At 39.6% G+C, this 27,564-nt stretch overlaps 1 protein-coding gene across 2 annotated transcripts; it reads right to left on the bottom strand.

Annotated features, from left to right (window-relative positions):
• Positions 1–1,651: 1,651 nt before the first annotated feature.
• On the bottom strand, positions 1,652–27,317 carry LOC145996161 (facilitated trehalose transporter Tret1-like). 2 transcript variants are annotated; one of them, XM_083132509.1, is made up of 4 exons: positions 27,268–27,317; positions 16,309–16,415; positions 7,438–7,576; positions 1,652–3,296 (listed from the first exon to the last, which is right to left on the bottom strand). In XM_083132509.1, the coding sequence occupies exons 1-4, from the start codon at positions 27,308–27,310 to the stop codon at positions 2,053–2,055; spliced, it is 1,533 nt and encodes a 510-aa protein (XP_082988635.1). In that variant the 5' UTR covers positions 27,311–27,317; the 3' UTR covers positions 1,652–2,052. The 2 variants fall into 2 exon arrangements, with proteins under 2 accessions (XP_082988635.1, XP_082988636.1); XM_083132510.1 differs by lacking the exon at positions 27,268–27,317 and having other exon boundaries at positions 16,228–16,338.
• Between the last annotated feature and the right edge of the window lie 247 nt (positions 27,318–27,564).

Here is a 27,564-nt window from a genome sequence, read left to right as displayed (position 1 = left end):
AGTTAGATTTGTGTAAGGGAGACTGGCAGTCGGAAGATCGGTCTAGGCCCTTCAAGGGCTAACAATTTTAAAAGTTAAAGTTGAAATCTCAAAGCTAAGAATCTAGACTTTGTCAAGAGAGGAGAAAATAAATTCCTCTCCGACCTGTAAAAGTGCTGAAACGAGAGTCTGAATGTGAATGTTGAACTTTTTAAATTGTTATGAAATGGTGCTCACTTAAAGGACTAGTGTTTGTACGTAACGCTGGCCATCAGCCGCTGTTAACTTGTTCCGACCCAGAGACTTATGGGTCGGCGATAGTGTTTTGTCCGCATGGTGCGTGTGTAGACGGGAGGCAAGGTGTTGTAAGTATGTCATCTACAGTGCATTAAATATTATGTCATAACATGTTTCAGTGTTCAGTGTCTTGATTTCTGATGTCTGATTCCTTCTTGTAGTAATAATTTTGGCTCGTAAATGAAGACCACTGTATAAGGAACCTGTGTATCCTTATCCATCGGCCGAACTCTTGTCTTAATTATTTTGGTACATTTATTCCTTTTACATAAGTGAACATCTATGCCTAATTAACGTAAAGACCCAGATTCGAACCGGTAAGCAAACATTTTTATTTTAATTCCTAATATAAATGGCGCCCGAACAGGGACACTTAGATAAAGTTATGCCTTCTGTGGCTGTCGAAACTTCACTGAGGCGAAGTGATACGAAGAGATATTTTCAGGCAGTGTTGTAGTTCAAGATTCCATATTATTTACCCTTGTCACTTCACTGTCACTGAGCCGGACTGGCGGGCGCGCTCGTAGGAATTATAGGAATTTATGTCCATCTGCGAGGGCCTGTTATGTGTACGACGATCGTTCGGATTCTGGGCCTGGCCAGCTGCGAACTCCCTTGAGAACAGAGGGTCCTTGTTCAGGACGAGGGTGAGGGTCTTCGTTGGGGGTTTTAAATTTTAAAATGCCTGAAGTTCCGTGATTAGCTGCTTCTCTAAATTTCAACCATCATGCTGAACTCTAATTGATTGTGACGTGAGCCGAATGTGGACTGGATGGATATGAGATTTTATTGCGGGACACACTGGCTTCTTTATCTCGAAGTAGGGGGCGGTGATATATGCAGGGCTTCATGGGAAAGAACGCTGGTTTCTAGAGACGGCTGTCTTTTTCTCAGAGAGCAGGAAAATGAAATCTTGTGGGGAATGCGTAGGAAGACAAATGGTAATGGTAATTCGTACATCGATTATAACAATGAGAGCTTCAAGAATTGAAAAAAACACCAAACAAGCTGTTGACAACCTCTGCAAAAGCATTCATAAAAATCCAGTCCTTAGAAACATATAGTAGGATGCAAGAGAAGAATTAATGAAAATAGTCATGGACAATTTGCCGATCAGTACTTGTGCATCCCACTGTACAGTGCAAGGGTTCGCTTCGAATTTGTTAACAATTTTAATGTTCAGTGGGTATATATGTGACTTTGTGTATACCCTCATACACCATTTCAACAGATACATTGTAAATGATTTCCACTACGATCATGTCATGCATAACATTTAGCTTAGATTACATACTAATTTTCACAGATTTCGGTTTCCCCTCAATCTGCATCCTCCATTGTAACTATGAAAGTACAAATGTAATGAAGTACACCATTTAAAAATATCACTCTTTTATTTCTTTCATCTCTATAAATGTTTTAATAGATAGAAAAATTGAGGAATTTTCCACATTATGCTTGTTCGCTATTGTGACTTGCTCAATACAGTTAATATTAATTGCATTTATTGCTGAAACTTTCACAAAGTGGACATTATTGAAAGGTATTTCTGTATTTTCGATGGTGTTCCGTTTGTGACACGAAACAACTTAAGTTAACCTTGTTGCGTAAACATAAGATTCTTCGTATAAAATCATAGTTCATAAAATATTTAAAGTATTTGTACAGTAAAACATGATAAAATACACTTTCTAACGTCCTCACTCCATTACAGATACAACTGTCAATAACGAAAATAAAAATTCAAACAGTAACGATCTCACTAATAAAAATATATTATAGTCTGCAAACCTCTTTTTTTGGATCATAATCTTCATCCTTTTTCTTTCTTTTGTACATATCTTCAACTTCCTGCAGTGTTTTACCCTCTGTTTCTGGCACCAAGAAGTAGTAAGGAATAATTGCGAGCATTCCAAGGCCTCCATAGAATAAGAAAGCACCTTTCATTTCAAACGCAGCGCGGACATAGATGTAGGTCTTGATTGCCGTGAAGAGAGTAATGTATGCAACTGCCGCTGAGGCGCCACTTGCCACACCTCGTGCTTTGTATGGATACACCTCGCTTATCAACATCCATGGCACGGGAACTAGGCCAGCGTTTACGAAGAAGCTGAATCCAAATATTAAAATAAGTGGAAGCCAGGGAAAGGTAAGGTGATAAGCGTCTCTGAGGTAGGTATAACCACCAACACCTAGAAGACACACTGCGCTTGCAAAGGCTGTGAATATCAAGAGCTTTCTTTTGCCAGTCCAGCGTATGACGAACATGAGGAATATCTTTCCGACAAGACCTACAAAACCGATGATCACTGTAGCATAGTGAGGATCTATAGGGCAGTCTAGTTGTTCTAGAATTTCTATGAAGAATGGTAAAAACGCTGCAACTCCTGCTAGTTGCTGAAGCACAAAGCACAATGAAACAATTGCAAACGGTTTCAAAACTTCTGGTCGCAAGAACTCCTTCACTTTCTCAGCAATAGGGACACCCTTCACTTGTTCCTCAGTAGAGCTTTTGTAGACTTCAAATTCCTTCTCCACGTGGCTTAGTGGGATCCACCCTCTTAGCCATCTCAATGATTTTTCTGCATCTTTTACACGTCCCTTGTACAGAAGCCAGTTGGGACTTTCAGGAACGAGCAGCAAAACCAGAAACGAAGCTAGAGGCACAGCAATACAGCTCGCAGCAGCCACTCTCCAGTCTAAGAAACTTCCCAGAAGGAACAACACCATGTGTCCAATCGACACGAACATGTTGGAGTACCCTATGAGTATCCCTCGAAGATGAGTCTCACTGATCTCGCCGACATATGTGTGAGTGGGGGCTTCCAGCATGCCTCCTGCCGTACCAGCAAGTGCAGCACCAATGTAGATCATGGCAACAGTGGTGCTCAGATGGTACAAGGTCCAGGCCGCGATGAAAGGAAACACTATCACCAGCATAGACTTTTTCCTTCCTAGATGCTCTAGGATGGGGCCTGAGCATAGACACCCGACAGGAACGCATATCATTGGTATTGCTCCTAAAAAGACAATGGCAAAAATGAATCAGGTGAATGTTACAGAGAGAGAACAGACAATTGCCATGTAATATTGCACAACTCTTATAACGCTCTCTCGTGTACTATCTTGGTACAGTTCCGGCCATCACTGGATGTGTGTCGTCTGCATACTGTTGCCAGAGTTACGTTTGGTGCAAATTTGACGAATGACCGTGCTATTGCACGAGTGCTTCATAGGGCTAATAGCTTTTAAACCGTTTTCTATCCATGAGTTCTTTCTAGAATATACAAAATTGCTTTATATTTTTAATTTATAATTATATCTCCCCCCCTTTATTTCACAGAAGATATATTAAGACTATTTAGAACAAAAATAAAATAATTTCCCTTCACAATTGAATGTTACATTTTCTTAAGAATGTTAACAAACCACATCCCACTCGAACATCTGGATTGGCCACCAAACTTATCAAGTTTATTGGAAATTGAACTTTTAAATTATATAAAGTTTTGTATAATGTATTCGTTTCCCTGCTATACATTGGACACTCCAGTATTATATTGTCCACGTCTGCACTTTCTCAGACACATTCACATCTCTTATTATTCGATCCACATGAGACCATGTTTGATGTGGCTTAAATTGAACAATTGATCTGTCTGATTCACCAACTGCTACTAGTTCATGTCGCCACCAATCAAACCAGTCTTTCAAAATGTTCTTTCACTCTAGGCAGAAGATCAGTGTTATATAATGATAACTGCGTAATATTTGGAAGACATGCCGCTTTCTTTGCACACTCATCTACATGGGAATTGCCTGTAATATTACTATGTGCTTAACTCAAGCAAATTCGATGGTTTTTCGAAAAACCTTGCCAGATTGCACTTAATGATTGTTGTTTATCTATGTGGAAACTACTGTCGGATTAAACATTATCGATATTCGAGTTTGGATTCTAATTAAAAATTAACCAACAGAGCTACGTAAAAACGAATTACATCAAAATTTAGCTGATTATATTCTGCGTTAACCTATGGTAACCATTTTTTTTCTTTGGAATATGCCTTCGATTTTTTTATCGTTGCAACTTTTTCTTAGTACTGGGTAATCCTGTCACTACAGCGATCTGCATTAAACAGTGGAGAATGTGGGCTGCCATTGCGAGGGGTGTTGCGACGTTCAACACACAACTTAAATCCGTTGAATAAAAATCTGCCTAAAATCTGTTTCGCAATGTGAATTGACAATGATAATCGATTTTAAAAACAAATGCAAAGAGCTTCAAAACAGGACCAATATCGTATTTGTTGGACTACCCAATACTAAGAGAAAGTTGTTTCACAAAAATGATAAAAATCTTTTTTTGGCCGATTTAAAAGTTCTGAAAATTAAGAATTGTACTTAAAATCTTTCCAACTGCATTGTATTTAAATTTCATCACGGTCCGACGACAAGTTTTTATTGTAGATGTACTACGTAGAAATTTTCAGCGAAAAATGCAGGCTCGACTAGGACACGAACCCGGGTCTCTGGTATACCGTGCCATTGTAGATCTACAATAATTAACATCTGTACGCTGGGAGGAACCAGGCAACGTCGAAGTCTACTGTGTTTCAAAGGCAACAGATCCCGTTCCGGTAGCGCTGGCAGAGACGATTCCACGCAGGTAAAACATCGATAACGAAAAATCAGGCGAGGCCAGGCCGGCTCGGTAGCTCAGTGATTGTCATCAAGCTGAAGACACTTTACAACACCGCCTCGTAACATGTCCCGCAACGGTAGATCAATGGAAGTATTTGTGTAAATGCCTTGGTACTATATGTAGAACATCGCCCGATACATTTACTGTAGATCATTTATTGTTACCAGATTTTGTATTCTTCCCATAAGCGTAGCTACGGGGTGTGCCGGGTGTGCCTAGGCACACCCTAATGGGCTGCTTTATCAAAGAGAATTAAATACAGATATTTCAATAAGAAAGAAAATAAGCGGCAGTTTGTAACAAGTTGAAAATGTCATTACTTGGTACAAACGTGTGCATTATCGCTGATAAAACTAGTGTCGATATTTTGATGTCATTGGAGAAAGAAGATATTTACTGGATTCTACTCTGTACAGCAGCGCTTTTCTTCTATACCTGTCACAAGCTGCACGTGTGAGAGAGCTTTCTCCAAGCTTACCCAAGTTAAAACTAAATTAAGAGCAACTCAGAAGCAGGATAGATTGGAAGCCCTGCTCTTGCTATTTGTGGAACAGGAAAAAGCTTAGTCTATTGATGTAAATGAAGTTATTGATGTGTTTAAGAACATTGTACCTTTTGAGAGACATCTCTTGTTATAGATGACGTGTATTTTGATGTATTTGTTTGTAACATTTATGAACATTTTGTGTGTGTGTGTAATTTCTATGCAATTTGATTTTTTCTACTACATTTAATTCAGAAATTTTCAACACTGTCATTTAGTGAATTTATATTCCTTTACTAACATCAGTGCAGTTAAAGAGCCAAGTGATTGTGTTGCAAAATATGCTATTAAAAAGGTACAATACCTCATTTTATTTCTTTGTGCACACCCAAATATAAAGTTCTAGCTACGCCTATGGTTCTTCCCTCTTGCTAAAGTAAGAGTGGTCCAGTTTTTAGTAGCTCAATATATTTATTATATTTTAGGACATAATTCAGTGTCAATGCTTTCGTTGCAATATCACTACAGTGAGAATTATTACCAGATGGACCAAGCTAACCGCAAAACACTCTATGCAAATTTCTTGCTGGCCCTTTTCTTGTAAGTACACCTAATTATGTAATCTAGATCTGATATATGTGTAATGTTATCATAGGATCATGTAAGTAGTCACTCCTGCATAAAAAAAAAAGTGATTTGAGCAATGGCACGGTATGCCAGAGACTCGGGTTCGTGTCCTGGTCGAGCATGCATTTTTCGCTGAAAATTTCTACAAGTTTCTTATTTGTATAATTTCAGAGAGCGGTCGCTTGGAAAACACAACGGCAATAAAAAATCATAGGTACAATCTTAATTTTTTTTTTTTGGTTACCACAGCTTAATGTAGAATTGAAGGCTCACTTGGGCCAATATTTTCACTGAAATGATATGATTGTTCACAATATGTACTCATTTTGTACTTTTTACAAATAAAATACTTCTGAATTAGAAATATGTGTATTTTTTAGCTTAACGCAAGTACCTAACCACACTAAGTGAGCGTTGCAAGTTCTAGATAGGCCTACATTATGACTTTGGCGCTGCGAAAAAATCTTGACACAGTAAGGGCGCCGTGAAACGAAAAAGTTTGGGGACCACTGGCTAATTTTTAATTGGAGTCCAAACTCGAGTATCCATAATTATTAATCCTATAGTAATTGCACATTCTTCATTTCATGTTATACTGAAATCGTACAGTGGGATCCATGAATATTACCGTGCAAATTGTCCATGACAATTTTCATTAATTTTTCTCTTACATCCAATATGATTTTAAGAGATGGATTTTTATGTATGCTGGTGCAGAAGTTGTCAACGGCTTGTTTTGAGTTGTCTTTTAATTCTTGAAGCTCTTCTTGGGTCAAATAAAGTGCACGAACATGGTGATGGACAATTTGCACGGTAATAGTCATGGATACCACTGTACTAGCAACAGCAGCGTGAGCATGACATATTTCAAATGTGTTATGCGTTTGCAGTTAATCATAGGCGGATAATAACAAGTGCAAGGCAGTGGCGGCGATTGGGTTCCAAAACCGGGGGGGGAGCAAGGTGCCAAAACTAAGGGGGGAATACAGAATATTTCCATTTGTAGATAAGGTGTAGTATAGTGCGGTAGCAAAAGTGGCGCTAAGTTGGGAGCAACCGCCCCCCCTCGCCCATCCTAATCGCCGCCACTGGTGCAAGGTTTCAATTGAAGTCAACATTATTGCATTGATAACTATAATCGAAGACTATTTGAAATTAAACAATTGCTTAAATTATCATACTTTTTTCGAACTACTCAAAAGTGTAAGCAGTAAATCCACGAAACATGCCTAAACATGCATAATCTAACATTTACAACACATGAAATATATGTTTACTTATTCTAACGGAGCTTGTGCTACAATGGTGTATCAAAAGTGAACCCCATGGGGGGAAAAATGCTCACCAAACCAAGACGCCTGTTCATCCGTGAGAAAGAAAGTAGTCCCGTTGGCAGGGCGGAGTGATGCGATGGCTATCGTTGGGAATGCATGGCTCATGCCATACGATATGCAAAGCAGTCCCATAAATGTTGTGGCCAGAACCTGTGAATAGAAAACAGTAAGAAACAGTACAAGAAGATTCAGAATAATGCACTGTGATATTGCACATGAGCAAATTTCTCTATTTTCATGGAACCTTTACCCAAATGTTTTACGTATTACAAAATGCCTAATTGATAAGTTGCAAAGGTATTTTTATGGTCAAATGCACAGATTAGTTAGTTTGCACCGGACAGGACATTTTAAAAAGCGGATAACCATTCAACCGAAGGAAGTAAAAGTTCATACGAAATGGTTTCAGGTACAAATCAATGCCACTGCATAACTACATACATTTCAGCGTACACAGTACACGTATAGTAGAATACATTAGTCGTGTCAACTGTAAACACCAGCACTGCCTTATGAACAGAAATATCTCAATATATAAACGTGAATGATGTTACTTAATGTTACAAAAAATATGTAAGGTTTGTGTGTTCACACGATATGTCATCAATTAAATAACCATTTCCTCTTTTAAATTGCATCTCTTCCTGTATAAATTTATTAGTTAGTATGTAAAAACGCGTCACCCGGTTACGTGCTGTACACAGTGTTCCTACGCGCTTCGAATCACAATCGCAAATGCTAACCGGAATATTAGGGCCTGTGCAAATTATTGTCTGCTGTAAAAATGATTTAAATTTCTATGCTAGCAGAAATGTAAAGGGAATGCTTCCGTTTAAAGCAGGCGTTACTTTCCCAATCTTAGCATCTTTATTTTATCTTGCTTATTGTCTTTCTCCTTGACCGTTTCCTCTAAAATAGTTTCTCTCTCCCGTTTTCAGTCCTTTGTTTTCGTCTACTACCCCTCTTGCATCCTTTGTTTTTATTTATCGTACTCATATCACTTTCTGTTCCTCCCAAGTTTGTCCGATGCTAATATTTATATTATTTTTCCTTTCCTCTTCTCTCTCTATTTTATCTTGACTTTTTCTTTCTCTCCTCACTTCTTTTATTTATCCTACCCTTCCTCTCCCTCTACATAAAAAAATTATATATTTCGATATAACGGTCTGACGGTTTTCACGCATCTTTTACCTGTGGACGGACGTTTTAAAAAATACAGAAAAATACACTATTAATAGTATCACAATGTATTATATATCAAATGAAAGCATAGTTTCTGTTCCAATAGATATTTCAATTAGATGTTACATTTTTATAACTTACACATTGCAATATTTATTGAAAAATTACGTCTTTTTTCGTATTTTTGATAAATCAGCATAAACACGCACTGTGCACGTTATAAAAAGAAACAACGAAATAACGGTAAGCCTTTACCCAAACAACATAAGATGCTCTCTGGTGGCAAAAAATAGAACTATCTCCAAGCGTGTGCAACGATGATCGCAACGGAAATATGGCGATGGTATCCTTGCCGATTGGCGACCGGAAAGTGTTAAAATGACGTCACGGAGACGTCACTGCAATCAAATTAATCTTCTTGAATCAATGATTTGGTTTGTTTTACTTCGCATTTCTGCCAATTTTGGCTAATCACGAAGATATGATGATATGATGAAATTCACAAAGAACACCTATGCCGGGATTCGAACCCAGAAGCTGTGGCATCGTAGCCCTATGTGCTGTGGTCAGGGAGGATGCTTTACTATAACTGAGAGTACCTATTAAATGTACAGTGGGATCCACTAGCATTGCTCGGCAAATTGTCCATGACTATTTTCATTAATCTTTCTCTTACATCCTGTGTGTTTTTAAGAGATGGATTTTTATGTATGCTTGTGCAGAAGTTGTCAACAGCTTGTTTTGAATTTTCTTTTAATTCTTGAAGCTCTTATTGGGTCAAATAAAGTGCACGAACATGGTGATGGACGATTTGCATGGTGTTACTCATGGATCCCACTGTACGTACACCCAACGGCGAAAGAAACAGTTTGCAAATTGTCCACCACCATTTTACTGTTTGACCAGCGATCCCAGAGCTCCAGTTGGCAAAGTGCCAAGAAAAAGGGGAAGTTGGCGGTAGGAAGGCAGGCGGAAGAATGCCGCTCGCGGTTGCACGTTGAACAGTGTTACCAATCTGCGAGGATGCTTATCCACCAGAACATAAGTAACGAAAACCGAGGGACATGCACAACCATGCCGTTCGTCCTTTTTCCAATTTAAAATACAAGGATAGTAGGGTAAAGAATTGCAGTTTCACTTATAGGGGCATCGTTAGAATGGTGGTCGGGGGTCGCGCCCGCTCCAAGATTTTGGCAAAAAATAAAACAAAAAGAAGAAAATGTCATTTCAACAAAATAAACACATGACGCAAGTGAAATGTTCGTAAAGATGATGTGCAACACATAAGCATACAGAAAAACAGAAACATTTGAATGACGTTGTGCAGAAAATTATGTGAAAAAATATGAAATAGCATACCTTTTGTGAAAGTAGTTCAATCGTCCAAGTCATCCGAATCGGAAGCTGACTCATCACTGTCATTTAAATTGACCACCAGAGGCTCGCAGACTTCTTCGATTATTCCGTCTCTGTCCCAATAGATATTTTCCAATGAAGACACATGAGAGCAGTGTTTCTTCCACTTTTCGACTGTGACACTGTTAATCGCCTGTTCAGAGTATATCAACAGATTTGACATATTTGTGTCACCAGTTACGTTGCGATCGCGAATAAATCTTTTCACATCTGCCCACACATATTCAATGACATTAATATCGCAATGATAAGGAGGTAACCTTAAAGCAACGTATCCATGTTCTTGGAGTATCGTGTCGAATTTGAATATTTTCCTTGCAGGCGCGTTTCTTCTCACCAGATCTAATAGTTCAACTTTGCGCATTTGGGGACAATGCACGATCTTATTTGCAACGAGCCAATCTAAAATTGCTTGCTTAGTATTGGAACTGGAAGCTGTTGGAACCTTGTTCACTACGATAGAGTGGTAAGGGGCATTGTCTATAACAACAACAGCATTACGGGGAAGGTTTGGAATTAGTTTTTCCTTTGCCCCCTTTTCGAAGATCGTCGAGTTCATCTGACCGTGATAATCCCCACTTGTTGTATTGGCTTTGTACAATAAATTTGAATTCGGTATGAAACCCATTTCTCCCCCCGCACACAAAACAATTATGCGCCGTGAGGCATTACCGGTTTGAACCACTCCACATTCGTCTTTACTTTGCCAGCATTTTCCAAATGTAAGGTTGCTGTCTATCCACGTTTCTTCCACAAACACAAGAGGCCTATTTTCTTCCCTGTAACGTCGTACTGTTCTCAAATACAGGGTTCTAGCTAAAACTATATCGTTTCGTTCCATGATGAACTTTCTTTTGTTCTGTGACCTTTTGAAACAAAAACCGATCTCGTGGAGAATTTTCCTTAATGTTTCACGTTTCCTACGAAACCCAATGCGTTCGTTCAACACAGGAAGCAATTTACGAATGGTTGGCACAGTTTTCTCGACCACGTAAAATTCATGTATAGCTCTTCTTATTACACCAGTATCAAAATCGTCTAAAGCGACATTCTCAATAACGCTTTTTCTCTGGCGTTTTCGGGGTGATCGAAATTGCGGGTTATCTTCGCCCTTTGCTTCACTGCGAATTCTCTTCACAGTCGCCTCTGATACGCCCGCGATTGCACTCGCACGTTTTGTAGCCTGCGAAATTGGAATTAGAGGGTGGCATTCTAATGCTTCTTTGTCGCAGAATGCAAGCACATTGTGCACCATCTGTTTGCACACGCTGCGTAGAGGTTTAACATTAGAACGTTGTGACGGTCCTGCCTCCATCATTACAAAAGCAGATACAGAACTTCGCACGAACACACTACAAACACACACACGAACAAACTTCGTCTTTCCGCGTTTTGTTTATACTCCTCGTCCGGATTCCAACCTCACTTTACACCAAAGAAAGTTCCGAAAGATCAGTTTTCCCCCTAACAACCAAGAAGGAAAGGCTAGGGCCAGACACGCCTCTTTTCGCGACTGCAGCGGGTGTGACTTCATCTGCGGACAAAACCCAGCTGAGACTTTACCCCATACGGAAAAAAACGTGGAAAGGCTGATCTGTTTTGTTCTTTTCGCTCCTTTTTTCTTGTATTTCTGGATTGTTGGGTTCAGGGTGCGAAATCCTGGGGGGGACGAGGGGATTTCCCCCCACCAAAAAAATTTCCGGGGGGGTAGAGTTTTTGTTATAACAAAGCAATTACTTTCAATTTCAAATATACTTTACTAAGAATAATATCGAAAACACACACAAATTAGTGTGGTTGTGAGTGTTGAATGCTTTCTCTCTCAAGAGATCATTAACAAATCTGCATCAATACACACAACAAAAGAAAAACAAGAATGGAAAACAATAATAACTATGAAATCTAATTGATTTATATTAACATAGTGCATAAACTAAACAAAAACTTACACATAATAAAACCACTTCAAATATGTTATAATTTATAAACGTCTTTAACCGGTTAGTAAAGGAATTAGTTAGCTGCTTTACACTATCTGATATGTATGAAAGTAACAAATTAATTTCTAATTAATAATCATCATAATTATTTTAATTTAGTAATTTATTTTTACGTTTAATAGCATTAGAAATATGTACATCGCATAATTCACATATGTTTGTGGGGAGGGGGCTTTAGGTTAAGAACTTTCTCCCCCTCACCAGTTTTCAATGATTTCGCACCCTGGTGGGTTGTGAGGTGTTGCAGTTTACAATGCCTTTAGTGAGGTGTTGCGACGTGTCGTGATCTCCGACGAAAAAATAAAAACAGCGGGTGACAATATATACCTGAACACATCGCATCTAACGAGACTTGTTAGTGGCTTGTGATACCAGTAGTCTAATTACACATCAGGCTATCATACACTTCAATTGGGTTACAATTATTAGAATAAAAAATAATAATATTGTAATTTATAATAAAGGCTGTCACGAGTATAGTAAGATAAAAACTGCAAGCATACCCCTCAATTTAATATCCAGTCCCCCACTAAAATTCCTATGTCAATTTTAGGTTCACTGTTGGTATTGAAGAGTTGAATCTCGATTAGTGTTATTGTGTTTTGCTATTTTTTATGCAATATAAAGACCTTTGGAGTAAAACGTCACAGTGAATGAATGGATGTCTGAACACTGCAGGCAAAAGTGACAACAGCGCTTTACGGAAAAACAGGTGGTGGCCATGGACGTCCGCATGATTTTTTCCAGGGAAGGGCAAGGAAGGTATTTTTTTTTCCAGGGGGGCAAACAAGGCACATTTTCTCCAAAAATAGTGCTGTTCCCTAAAAACACATTGCTTAAATTTGAATTTATGGTGATCATGCAATAATTAACACATATTATTGTGGCTAAAATGAAACTATATGTGCGAAATAAATAATTTTTGGTTGACTTTCATTTTTCAGGGTTGACTTTCATTTTTTTGCCCCCCCCCCCCCCCCGGGCGCCCATAGTGGTGGCTCGAAACCAGATACGGGTCCAGTCGCCTTCCTCTGGGGTTGGGTCAAAGATGCCGAACTGGCGCTACGTTCAAGATTTCAGCTTTTGCAAAGACAGAGCACTTCCAATATCTTGTGTCAATATTCTCCGGTTGGCAACATTGCTCTCTTTCCCCACGTGACACTCGCGCTGCTCGCGTTTCAGAGAAGCGGTTCCGCAAACTCCCCCAATTTATGACCGGACTCTTCTACTTCGCGCATGCGCAGAAAACTCGAGAGCTCTCGGATCGCTGGTCAGACAGTAATTCGGTCTGTATTACACATTGTGATCACAATGGATTGAAATAATGACGTCAATATGCAGGGAACAATGCCTGCTTCGAACCAACATACTTTCATTCCTTAAAGCAACACAGGGTGTAGAATAAAAAAATAATTAAAATAGCGGTGGACAATTTTCCTACCATTATCTTTGCCGTTGACTGACTGTACATATGATTGTCAAAAATAAAGTTAACCAACTTTTCATATCATTAACTTAAAACAAAAGCAGAGTGAATATTGGGGAGGCATGAAGATATCCTGCTTCCTCTTGAGCATTTTAGGGGACGGGGATAATAGCCCCCTTCCTTTAATTGGCCTTGTGATAAGGTCAATCCTAAAGCATGTGAGATGTCCAGGACAGAGCCCGTCAGTGAAGTTTAAACTTGTTTTCCATAGATAGAAAAGAAGTTCATATCAGATAAAGGAACCCAAATATCTTGTCAGTGCGTTGAACTGCTGCACAAATACTATTACTAATCTGACTTCCATGACACGAGACAGATAACCTTTGCTCCTCAATTACTGGCTTCTGTTATCGTCTCTATTTTGGCAGAAAGGAAGAAATCATGAGAAGAGCTTGTGAGATTGTCATTCAAGCGAGATTCAATAAGAAATTACCCTGGGTAGAGTGCAATGAAGATCAGAGATCATTTGATAAATAATTAATATAATCTCTATTTGTTTATATACTTATCCATCTCGCTGAATTTCTTGCTCATTCTCTTCTTTCATTGCTTCCCATCTCTCTGTCACTTTTTAAATTTTTATCAACTTTTTGCATCTCTTTTTCCTTCCCTCTCTTTTTCTCATTAACACTTTCTATATGTGTCTTGCCCCCTCCTCACTTTTGTTTTTTTTTCTGTGTCCATCGCTTCTTTTTTACTTCTCCATCTCCCATTCTTCTTTTATTTTTCATGCCTTCTCACTTTTTCTCTCTCTGTGGATATCGCTTCTTTTACTGCTCCCCCCTTCTCCTTCTCGCTAATACTTTATTTTTATTGCCTCTTCTCAATTTTCGTTTCTCTTTGTGTCCATGTCTTTACTTCTCTCTCTTTCTTGTTTTATTTTTCTTGCCTTCTCACTTTTTCTCTCGGTGTGGTTATCGCTTCTTTCACTTCTCCCCCCCTTGTCTCTGTCTATCTCTAATACTTTATTTTTCTTGCCTCTTCTCAATTTTCTTTTCTCTTTGTATTCATCGTTTGTTTTTACGTCTCCCTCTCGCTCATACGTGTTTTATTTTCCCTCCCATCTTCTCACTTTACCTTCCTCTGTGGTTATCGTTTCTTTTACTTCTCCCTCCCCGTCTCCTCTATCTATCTATCAATCTCTCTACTCTCTATCTATGTAATCTTCCTCTCTGTCCTAATACTTTTTTCATTTTCTCTCTCAGGAATATCTTAGCGCATAAAAGAGATGTCCTCACCAGTGATGTGCGTCTACGCGTAAACAACGATAGTCTACATTCTACACGTAGACTATTTTATACACGTAGATTAGGTAATCTATGTAAACATGGCGAAAGATGATAACAAAGGGCGCCGTGGAAGTAAAACAAAATTATACTGCGTATCAGTTGCTGATGTGTGAAGAGAACTTTTCATACTCTTTCTTCCAAATTCTCACCTAGGAAAAGAACCTAACATAGGAAATATTCTAGTGTTTTATGGGGAAAAGACCACTCTTGCCTCACGACTGCCATCTGTTGTTGTTTTTTGCATACTATTTATCTTCTTCCATAGTTGATGATGGAAGAGAAGAGAAATTTTGTTGTAATAGGATTCTTTTCATTTCGTTAGGAACCAATATAGTTGAAAATGTCACTTTCCTTTCGTGAAAGCCTTGAAAATGCACTTTAGATTGTCTACGTAGTCTATGTAAACTACAACCCAATGTAATCTACGCGTAGATTACGTGTAGACAACTCATGTAGACGTAAACTTATAGTCTACGGCACATCACTGGTCCTCACTCACTGACTCATGAACTCACAGCCCAAACGTCTGAACCTACAAACCTAAGATAGGCATAGTGGTAACATCGTCACCTTGCAATCAAGGAACATCTGATTTGATATCCGATGGAGGCACATGGCGGTTAGGATTCCGATTTAAACTGTAGGTTCAGTCTCGATTAGCTCATCTGTGCACAAAGTTGACTTACAAAACTCAAACTAGAAGCCTGAAAATTTACGGGCGCATTTTCTCTTATGACGTATGCATCCACTAAGAAGGGATTTTCCGAATATTTTCTGCGGGGGCTCTCTTGATATATTTACAGCAGTAAATCCAGGACATAGAAACATGAAAACATATGCATCCTGGCAGATGAAGCCACGAGGGACGCTAGTGCACATATATAATACTAATCGTATCACCCTTGGAAATTACATATCACAGAGGGCCAGGGTGGGCATCATTCACCCTGAGTCAGGAGTGTGCCCACCCTGAAGTTTAAAAATCTATGCACACCAGTGTATACACCGGACGTAACAGCTCCCCCCCCCCAAATTAAAGAAGTTGCCCACCCACCTCTAGATTCCTGACTGCTTCCTCGATGGCGTAGCAGTAATGCCGTCGCCTTGTAATGAAGGGGGCCTGGGTTCGATACCTGATGGAGGCACGTTACACAGTAGTTCGGATCCCACTTTAAAATGTAGGTCCAGTCCCGATCAGCCTATCTATGCATAAAGTGGATTTAACAACAACGTAATAAGCAAAAAAATGCAGAGTCGCGCCTACAAGGAAAAATAGGAAGATTGAGGTCCAGCGCGTTATACGAGACCCACTGTCAGATTGAAATTCATTTTGTGCTACTCATATTCTCTATACAGCATCAGTTCCTGAAACCAAACGGCCTCCCATTTCTCCAGACCTAAATAATCCATCTGAGAAAAATTACTCACCAGCTAGTGGCTCTTCTTTTTTAAATAAATAAATAGCAACGTTATTTCTTTTAGGCAATTTGCTTCAAGATTGTTACTTGCCTGCGCCAACACTGATCGAAATCGGTGATGTTTGATTGGCAACACTGATGTGTCGTGGTGGGCATCGCTTGAATTCTTCCCATTCTGCTTAAGGACATTATTGACACCTGGAAACAGAAACAAAAAGGGTTATGTACCGTATTGATCTGAACAGAACAGGTTAAGTAAACCTATAGATATAGCCAGGCTGATGTGTTTGAAAGGTGGGGGGTAATTTGAACAGAAACACACATAACATTTGTAGTTATATACAACTTAATATGGTTTATAAATTATATATTGTTTTCTAAGTATTTTACATCTGTATTACATTTATACTTAATTTGGTGTCCGAACAAGTGCAATAACAAAGAAAAACAAAAACTGATTGTAAATTCCATGTAAAGTTTTCTAAATAAATAATTAACAGGTTTTAAAAAAAAATAATTAAAATTTCCTACAAGCGAAGAACAATTTGAGAGGCATGGGGAAATTTCGGGGGCCAGTTCTCCCTATCCCCCGTCCCCTACAACGACGTCACTGGGTAATGCTTCTGTAAGAAAATATTATATCCTGTAATCCTATAATTTGTTATTGCCCTTGGACATTTACTTCAGATGTTCGGAAACCCAAACCTTTGGATTTCGTCTCTACAGCCCGCCTCTAAAGTGAAGTGGTTACTGTATAGCGTTGCGCGGATGGCCAGAAATGTTCGGTTTACCCGAACCGTGAACCGAATTTGTACCCATTAGCATACAGATACATTACAGTTATAGATCTTTTCAGTTCTTACGGCGTGCGCTCTACAAACTGGCAAGGGAAGTGGGGAGTGGGGAATTCGCCTCAGACCAACCAGACAACAGTGCTGGCGCGCCCGCCGTAAGAACTGAAATGACCTATAGGTATATGCAATATAATGCATAGTTGAAGTCCTGAGTCGAACGCCACTATACTTAAAAAAAAATTCGAAAGATCAGTTCCGCCTGTTACAGGAGTAAACAACCACGAATATCCTCCCCTCAAACCTTTCCAATAGCGTCCGTTGTAGGAACTGACCGTTCTTGTGAAGTCCACGTGGAGTACATGAGATGTTGCCAACTCAGTTTCTTTAGAGATTTCTTAACGTGAGGTTGCGTTATCTTTCCTAGGTTGTGTTACTGTGTAGTGCTATTTTTTTATACGATGTTGAGACTTTAGGAGTATAACGCCGCAGTGAATAAATGGACGTGTAAACACTGCAGCCAAGAGTGGCAACAGCGCTTCTCAGAAAAACAGACGCTGGCTCGAAACCAGATACACGTCCGGCCGGCTTTCTCTTGAGCTGTGTAACTGGCGTTCGAATCAGGGCTTCAACTATAACAAAACTGAAACATGGAGTGGCATAACGAAGTTACTTTAACATTCTAGCTCCAAACGTTTAGTTCCACATTCATCCTCATCGTTGCTGTTAGACTGAACAGATAGAAAAGAGACTAAAATAACTAAATAGATATAGGCTCTGTCCGAAAGGTACAAAGTACAGACTTGAAGTATAGTCTTGGCGGAAGTGACGTCACCTAGTACAGTTCGAAAGCGCCAAGAACAGAAGTACGCAAGTGCACAGCTCGCAGTACAGGTGGTTGGTGACTAGGTCACGTGGTTCCCGCACTCGTTATTCATTTGTTTAAAATCACGGAGCTAGAAAGCCAGCGACATAGGTAGATATACGTTATGGGCCAGCAAGTTGTTGGTTATACCTAGTTCTTCTAATGTGTGGAAATGTATGTGTACGAACATTTGAAAATGCTATGTGATTTCTATGGTGAAAACAAGTGTTTAAAGCGTGGAAAACCAACGTGTCCTCGGTTATATCTACTGATCGTATTTGGCGCTGCAGTCGAAGTGCAGTTCTAAAGATCTTCATTTCCTGTCCACGACTTCAAGACCGCACTGCGGGACCATTCTCGAAGTATGTTCGCTTCAAGTACGGTCTTGCACCTTTCGGACACGGCCTCAGACTAGAAAGATGTGTCCACAATAACAACTGAGCATCGTCTTGCGCCAAGGACGAAACTAGAGCCCTCTTGCGGACAGCCTGCTTGGTTGCTTATGGACGAACCATTAGTGAAGAATTTCCGCTCTGGTACTAGCTGCCTGTGTCAACGATAATAGAAATACCGGCCTAAGCAATAAAAAATCACGTTTTTTAACCATTAGAACCCACGACTATCCTTTGTACACCGTCATCCGGAATTTCATGAAACGTACATCACTTGATAACGATCACGGAAATGATTTTTTGTCATCATTAAATCTATCCTTTCCATTACTCATTCAGCGACATCTGTTTCGTAACGCTTTTTTCCTTCATTTTGAAAAAAACTGTAGTGACCTTGATGATAGTTGCGTAACAAAAGACAAAATTGAACTTTTTAATATATTATATATATTTTCTCTGCACCAGGTTGCCCTTTTGTAGTACATAAAATTGTAAATAGCAAAGTAGACTCTATGGCAGTGGTGCTCAACCTTTTTCAGTCCGGGACCCACCTTGAAGGATATTACACTTCATGGGATCCATAAGCATGGGCGCCGGCACAATTACTTGTAGGGGTGTGCACCCAGTTCATAATCATATTTTTGCTAACATCGAGTGCTTTCAGAAGTCCTCTCTTACGATTGCTTAAACAAATTTCACATACTTCATTCTAGAAAAGTAAATATGTAATTCAAAAGACTAATTTACTCTAGTCTAACATCTAATTAAACACACATCATGAAATTGAAAACAATTTCTCTTCACTCGCCGAACTAATGAGACGGTTGGGGCCGCCTTTTCCGCATAAGCTTGTGTTCAATGATTGTTAACTTAAGTCGTAAATCTGAGTTCACATCAAATCTATTACTGTACTTGCTTTTCACTTGAATCAGAGATGAAATCCCTTTTCACACAAATATGAGGTGGAGAACTGCATGGACAACTTTATTGTCTCGTCCGAAAGTTCAGGATATTCACCTCTTAAAGATATCCAAAACTTTGTTAAGTCGGAATCTAAAAATTTAATTTTAATGCCAGAATCCCAGCTTGATATTTATTAGTTTTACTGACAAAATGTTTGAACTTTCAAAATACGAAAATGGGTCTCAAATCAAATTGAATTCACTGTAACTTTCTGGAAAGCAATTTTCAATCTCGTTACCGAGAGCAGAAGATGAGACAATACAGATTCACTAGGTAAGGAAAGGTTATTCTCAATTACAAAATATTCTAAGGTCTGGAAGGCAGAAAAATTACAATTTTTACATACTGCGACTACAAAAATCATGACAGTTGATGCCTCTCGGCAACCGCATACACACACACAGGCGGTCGGAAATATCAAGCGACACCTCGACTTGCATGTAACACACAGATAATTAAGAACTCATTGCTGCGACTGACATGAAAACTACAAATATACGATTCCCTTAAATTAAACATCAGAGAGATGCCGGTAAAAAGCAATGGTAGGGTGCGAGTAATAGAAATGCAAAGAGTTTAGACCAAGGTCCATCGACCGCTAGATTCCCCGCAGGCGGCAAACAACGTCGACGGACCTTGGTGTATATTACGTACAACACAGGTTTAATTTAAACTGTTAATACAATATATCTTAGTAGTCTAAATGTAACAGGTTTTTAAGACACAGTATACATTTTCGAGCCCAACTTCGCGACCCAGTAAACGCCTCCTCGGGACCCAGCAGTGGGTCGCGCCCCATAGGTTGAAAAACGATGCTCTACGGAGTTAGTATCCGCATATCGTGTGCCACAAAGGAGAAACAGACCGAAACCTGCCGAAATCTCGAATAAACTATGTTAAGTTATCTCCGATCTGGGAAATGGCCAAAAAGTATAATGAAGTAGTGGCATAAATCCGGGGCTTTATATAAACAGTATGTCACTACATTCCTTCAAAAGAGTTCTGATGGAGCAGTGGAGAAAGGGATGAGGAGTTCGTCTGTATAGTAATTAGTGACTCCAAAACAATTAATGTACATGGTAAAACTTCAGTAATGCCCAAAATGTATATATGCCTCCATGGAACAATGTTCTGTGGCATGATTTGTCTAATCACTGTGCGAATTAAGCGTTTTCTTCGGAGGGGGGGGGGGGGGGGTTGGGGATGCGTGCATTTGAGATTTCATTTCGAGAAGTAGTTTTCTTTTTAAGGGTGGGTATGCATATTTGCATGTTACCAGTCAGTAAACTAAACTATTGCTTCTGAGTCATTATATCTTATGATACGTAATTTAGAAACACTTAGTGTATTTATATTCTAAGAAAACACAAATTCATTCACAAAAAGAGCTATGGAACTAGTAAAACTGAGAACTTGAATAAATTTCTATTGCCAAGTTCAAACTTAAAGTCCACCTAACAAACTTACAAGTTTCTTGTGAACACTTTAATGCATGTACAATATCATCAGTACTATGTCATGAAAACTTAAGTGAAAAACAGCCTGCTGTTGTTTCGACTCGGTACGTTTGGTTAATTGTAGAATTGTGTGCTTTTTTTAATCCCCAAGGCTGGAAACTTTTCGGCAGGGAAATCTGATGACTGGACCATTAATAGACACGAATTATTTGTCAACTGTGTTTGTTACAAATGTGGTATATTCTATATAGTTTCCATCTCATTTTCTTTGAGGGAATAAAATTCTTTTCTCACACTGTGTCTAATAAATAAATATCTTGGTGTTGGTGCTGACGGGTCCACCTACAGAAATTCCACCTTTCTTCTCCAACTTGAATTTGCACATACTCCTAAACGAAGCTCATACTTCCTTTCGGTTTCGTATGATGCAATCCGTGATCCTTTTTCTGCACATAATGATCGAACTGCATGCATGTCATGGCAAATACTTCGTGCCTGAACATAGCATGAAACAAACTGATCGTGTGAATGTTATGTAACTCGAATCCGTATGCCTGTCATTGAGGTAACTGGGTTGCGTGTGTAAGGAATTTGCTATCGCAGTCTGCAACATCGGACCAGCTTGGTGGTGGAGCGCGTTAAGTTCGAATCCCGTCCTCGGCATGGCTGTCCTTCATCAATTTCGTGGAATCATCACTCATCCCCATCGCCGTATGGCTGTATTGATTTCGCATATTTCCGTCGCATTTAATTCTCCCAGGTTAATCGCGACGCTAAGAATGAATTGATAAACTGGATGATGGGATGAGTACAATAAAACATTGATGCCTTACCCAGGATTTCATCCGTAGGACGCTAACCACTCAGTCATGGTGGCTAGCTCAGCACTTTTGGAGTCACTCTACCCTGTCCCAGCTATCTCTGGAACAAGGTCGCGCATAACGTCAGAAAAGGGGAGAAAATCGAGTAGGCAGAGCGAAGCAGTACACGCTTATGCGAAGGCTGGTAACTGCAGTCGCTTTCCCCCCTCAACGCAATCGCGTTCCCTCTCGCGTCACTACTTGGGCAGAGACTTGTTTTCGTTCTACTGCTCCAGAGATAAATGGAACAGGGTATAGTTGGGTACAAGTAGTGGGTTATGATTATTGCCGGCTGCAGAATTTTTTAGGGGAAATGGCGGGGAGTGCCCCCCCTTTCCAAAATACATTCTGGCGTACCCTCTATGACATCCTTACAATAAAGGTTTGCCAAAGTTTTGTTTAAATCCATTTTATGTTCACACGAATCGGACTGTTTAAAATGGAATCGTAACCACTGCTCAGTGTGTCTCCGGCAGGAATCAAACCCTTGACCTCTAGATTATGAGGCGAGAGGGTATTGTGTTACGCTATCGGAGAGGCCTGAACATCTCACTAGCAGCCTAGAATAATTCTAGGGTGTTCAGGAAAAAGCACATAAGTCACAAACTACGATTTTCTGTTGTTTCCATCTAAGTACCACTGAATCAATTAAAGAATATATATATATATATATAAAATTATGTCCAAACAGTGACAATCCAACATTTATCACATGTCTGTAATGTTTGCCATTAATAGTATAAAAATTTTAGAAAACTGTCTGCTGCAAAGTTGCTTTTTTTACTTACGTCCTTTATCCCCAACAGCCTAGAATTGTCAGTGAATAAAAATATGTGTGAAAAATTGTTATGGAAATAGACTCACAGGCTACACATCGCGCAATTCATAGCTTTCCGGGCAGCCTTGATGAGTCTGTAAAGAGACTTTTTCTTCACAGTAACAATAAAAAAGACATCGAGCTATTATACCTGACAGAAAGAGCAATTTAGTGTAATTTCACTGTATATACGACGTTCGTCATCATGAAGGGTTTTTACATGCCTGCTGACGTCAATACCAAAAGCCTAAAGCGTTCTGTCCGACTTGATCTGCTGGTCACTCACCTGTTCTTGTTTCTTGCCCACAACCATGTGTTCAACGCGTAAAAAGAAATGCATGGCCTCTGATAAGAAGGAAAGCCACAGAGCCACGATGTGAAGTAGAAAATAGTCTTCTTCTTCTTCTTTATTATTTATCTCATACCGCGTATTTTTGCGATGTCAAAGTTGCTGAGTTCAGGTACCATTATATGTGTTACAAACTGTTGATGAACATCTTTCACTTAAAAAGTCGAAAGAAGCGCTTAACTATTTCATCAAGGTCCAAATATCTAAACTTATATTGCTAGCAAAATGTTTAGTATTACCTGCCATTAACCCAGAGCCAATGCTGTACATAATTTATCCAATTTCCCAAGCATGACATCAATTTCGGAGTTTCAAGGTCTTAAAAACAATGTTGCCAGACATCGAAAAAATTTAGCCTATGGGTGTGTTAGTAACAATGCTTGAAAATTAGCATACATTATGTCCGTTTCCATTCAATCTATTCGTAATTTGCAGTGGATCATCACATCATTAGGTCATCTAATGACGTAATCGACACGTAACGCCATCCAATCTTGATTACTGAATATCCTTGATAAAGCCACCTGTTTAGGGTACACATCTTTCAAAATTAAAATATTTTACTGATATACAAGTTATTTTTGTCGTATTTAGTAAGACGACGAAGTTAGATAAAATGAAAGAACAATTTTCTTGCTTCGAAGGGAGCTTTCATTGTACGGAAATATAATCTCATTATCTATTTTAGTTCATTTGTTGCAATTCTTGATGGTACGATTGTATAATATCAAGTTATCAATTGTTAACTGCTGAGCTCCCCAGTTTCTAAGCCAATCAAATTAGGATTCTCAATGCCGATGGTCAGAACTTGAAGTGGAAATTGTTAGCTGGGGGATGTTTAGACGAGCCTTGGGGTAGCTTGGAGGGATCGTCCTATGGTTTAACATGGTGACCATGAGAGGATTCGTTGCAAAAAATTTGTTAGCTGGGGGTACACCATCCACCCCTCATTCGAACACTGCCGATAGTAGCAAACACGGATCAATCATAGGTTTAAGGTGAAGTGGTATATATCACGTTGCAATACTAACTCTCTTTGTTTTCGATTAGCTTACAACTGAGACTGTTCCAAATGTGTGTCCACATGTGTGGTCACATAATTTGTCATCAAAAGACTTAGTTTCTTGATTAATCTGAACAGGCTGCAGAGAAAATTCCCGAATTAATACTTCATAGAATCAAAAGAAAATGGAATCGCACAGTGATAAATAACCTTTTGTAGGCATTCCTGAAATTTTGTTACTAAAATTTCTTAACTGTCAGCTAATCGGAAAACTAATATTTCAAGGTCATATAAAGTAACTTCATCTTGGGTTGGAGCACACAGCAAAGTACAAAGGTGGTTTTGCAGTTGTTCATGTAGTTCGATACGGAGTCCTATGTTCGAAGCCTGATTAGACATGGATGTGTCGTTCTGTTTGTCCCACCATCTAGTCATCGTCGCAGCCGGGAGTTAAACCATAATCTTCGATTGAATGATTGATTTGGTTTATTTCACTTCGCTTTTCTGCCAATTTTGGCTAATCGTGAAGATGAGGATGAGTGATATGATGAAACTGATGAAGGGACAAGGAACAAGAACATCCGTGCCCAGGCCGGGATTAGAATCAGGGACCCCTGATGTCGTAGCGCGTTGTGCTAACCACTCCGCTACGGACGTTGGTACCATGATCGTCGAAAGAAAGCTCGCATGTCCATGACTCCTTTTTCCAAAACTAAATATGGTACTTAACCCTTTAAATATGTTGAAACAAAGCACTTTCGCCTCCAAATGCATCTCCATTTATTATTTGGCAACACTGCAGAGTTCGAACAACGCCAATGACCGATATGGTGTATTTCACATGGTACTGATTCTGTTGTGGTCTTTGCAACCAACGTCCTTGCATTCTTAGCTGGCACAGCCTTCACAGAGCGTAAATGTGGGTCAGAGCTCGATATCACAGCCGGAAGAAACTTCATCTGTACTTTCTACTTCTTTCTCGAAAGGATATTGCGACATTTTATGCTACTTGTGGTGCCTGTGCCATTGAACCGCGTAGACCATAGACCGGGACCACTTCAAAGAGGCATCTGATTGCGGATTCAACCTTGGCATGCGCTTAAACAATGCATACGCGTGCACACACCCTCTGATTAGGTGGAACAAAAGCCTTGAAAGTTCAATCTGGGAATGAAAACTGCATTCTACCTTACTGTTCTACAAACTCTGAGCCCTTCATTCAAGACTACAACCACAGAGAAGATAAAACGTTACTACGGGGGAGTACACCTGACTTAGTACATCTTGGTAATACACGCAAGTTATCTTACTATAAAAGTTTAGATTCTTCAATTTTGAACTCTCAATTTCAACACAAAATATACCGATTTGAGTAATTTTTTCAATTTTTCTAGGCGATTTTCATTACTTTACATGGGTGCATCTGAAAGTACTTGAGACATGTTACTGTACAGATTTTTATGCACATTTTGGTGTACATAGCAAATGCATTGAATAATTTCGATCTCGGCCTGTGTAGAATCTACAACCTCAGCTCTGTTGCGTCTTTTCAAATTTTTGCTATGTATAAGGACCATACAATGTGATTCTGAGCTACTGAAATAAATCCCCATGTCGAGGATCCAATCCAGTAACCACTAAATCCAAGACGATATAACTTAACCTCAGGGATTTGCAGAAGTGTAATATCAGATGCCATTTTTAGACACGGGCCTCGCCGATGACGTAGTGGTAACGTCTTCCCCTCGTAATCAAGGAGTCCCGGATTCGATACCCGGTGAAGGTACATTGCAAAGTTGTTCGGATCCCACTTTAAACTGTAGGTACAGTCCCGATTAGCCTATCTATGCATAAAATGGACTTAAAAAAATCATTTTTAGACCCGATTTTTTTCGACTCGACGCCTTGAAAGCGCCATTCTCTCACAGTAGTTTTCTGGTTCGTGTCCCACGGATGTTCCTCTGTTAAGTGTATCTTTATGAATATCATCTCATAAGCATTCATCCTCATTACCGCGATTGGTCAAAAGCAGCAGAGACGTTGACGATAATAGGGCTTTGAGGTTCCCAAACGAAAACTATATAAATCTAGATTGGAAACATTTTTCTTGGTTCCATTTTTCACGTTCACAATCTGATCAGAAAGGCGCCGTTAATAAACAGAAGAAATCTAGTAAAGAATTATTATTACTATTTCTAATACATCTCACGTTCTCCTCCATGGTCGTGCGGCCTATGGCGCTGTGCTTCGGGCTCGGACTGTGGGACGGCATGGGTTCGAGTCCACCTGGGTTCTCGGCCTGTGTATAGGACCGGTGACAACCCACCATCGTGAGGAAATTGGGGATCTACGAGTGAGTAGCGTAACCTGGTCACGGATATCTCCTATAACGGCTGGGGGGTTCGACGTGCTGACCCCACGTCACCCCATTACTGGTTGAAGATCTCCACACCTCCAGGTAGGATTGTGGGAGGGAGACTGGCAGTCGGGAGGTACGCCAAGGCCCTTACGGGCTGTAGAGCCACGATTATTATTATTAATACATCTCACAATGTGATGACTACTATTGAAAAGTAAGATAGTGTTTTATTTTGTACACTCACCGGCAATAAAAATGTGACGCCTAGATCCTGAAACACTTGCGTTATGTGGGTTGCCTAACTTTACAGCGATAAGTGGATTTTAATAGCAAATTTTCAATGGCAACTTCTACCACAGCCGTAGTGTTAGGCAACACACATAACGCTTTAGTGTCCAATCTTTATTACCGATGACTGTACAAACTCCAAAACATTCTCTGAATGTACCTCTAAACCTATTTGTTATAGGAGGTAATCCGTTGCAGAACTATATACATTGTAGTAGTACTAGCTACGTAGATCATTGTGGATTGTATTGTGTGTGTTCGTAAGAATCATTGAGTTAACTTTTTTATTAATACCCTCGACGAAAAGTAGGAAATCTTTCTCCAATGCCTTTGTGCACAGTGAAAAAATTAACATGTCGTAAAACCATTATATCTATGCAAGAAAGAAAATTCACAATTGCTGATTCAAAGCCTTGCACAATACAGCGTTTGCTACTGTTAAATTTGTCTTCCACATTAATTAATGTTGAAATCACTGCATCGAAAGCAAGGTAGTCCCAAATTTAACTACACAGAGATTTGTACACAAAATTAGCTAAGTATTCAAAAGCCAGGTGCACAAAGCACAACAATATGAAGAAGAACACATCACGCACAATATCTTGGTAAGTTATTATTCTGCGTGTTGCAATGGGTAAAAGCTGCCACCTTGAGGATTTTCTAAGAATTAACCTTGGCCTATCTGAGCGTAAAATCTTAACTGTCGAGGAACTCGCGTGCAATAGCGCAACAAGATATTTGTTTCGCTCGCTGCTAACGTCCAACTCGAATAAGTCACGAATAATCGAATATCAAACAATGATGCAGTGCAATTGAAAGAAAGGAATGGCTACAAATGAACCTTCTGTTAGATTGTCGAAAGTTTGGGCGAGGGGAAAGTACGATAACGGAAGTAAACGAACTTACCTGGCTGACTTGCTGGATCGTGTCTCTCCGAACTGACATCCATAGCTTGTGTGAAGATCTGCTCTCTCTCGAGCGTGCCTGACGGGATGTGTGACGTAAGGATCAGCTGTTTCGCGCGTTACACGGATGAAATTTAAAACAGCTTAATGAAAGGAGCTGTCTAGGTTTGTGTACCCCTACAATCTTTCAAACTCGGTCTTTTCTTGGCGACGTTGATTACGTTCCACTATTAGATTAGCGTCCTAATTGTTTGTCATTTATCACTTCGAATGTCTACCATTAACCACGAAGAAGCAG

Source organism: Lepisma saccharinum, chromosome 12, assembly GCF_977018435.1.
Source record: "Lepisma saccharinum chromosome 12, izLepSacc3.1, whole genome shotgun sequence".
NCBI classification, from domain to species: Eukaryota; Metazoa; Arthropoda; class Insecta; order Zygentoma; family Lepismatidae; genus Lepisma; species Lepisma saccharinum.
Note: the sequence above shows the minus strand (reverse complement) of the source record. Positions and strands in the feature narration are given on the sequence as shown.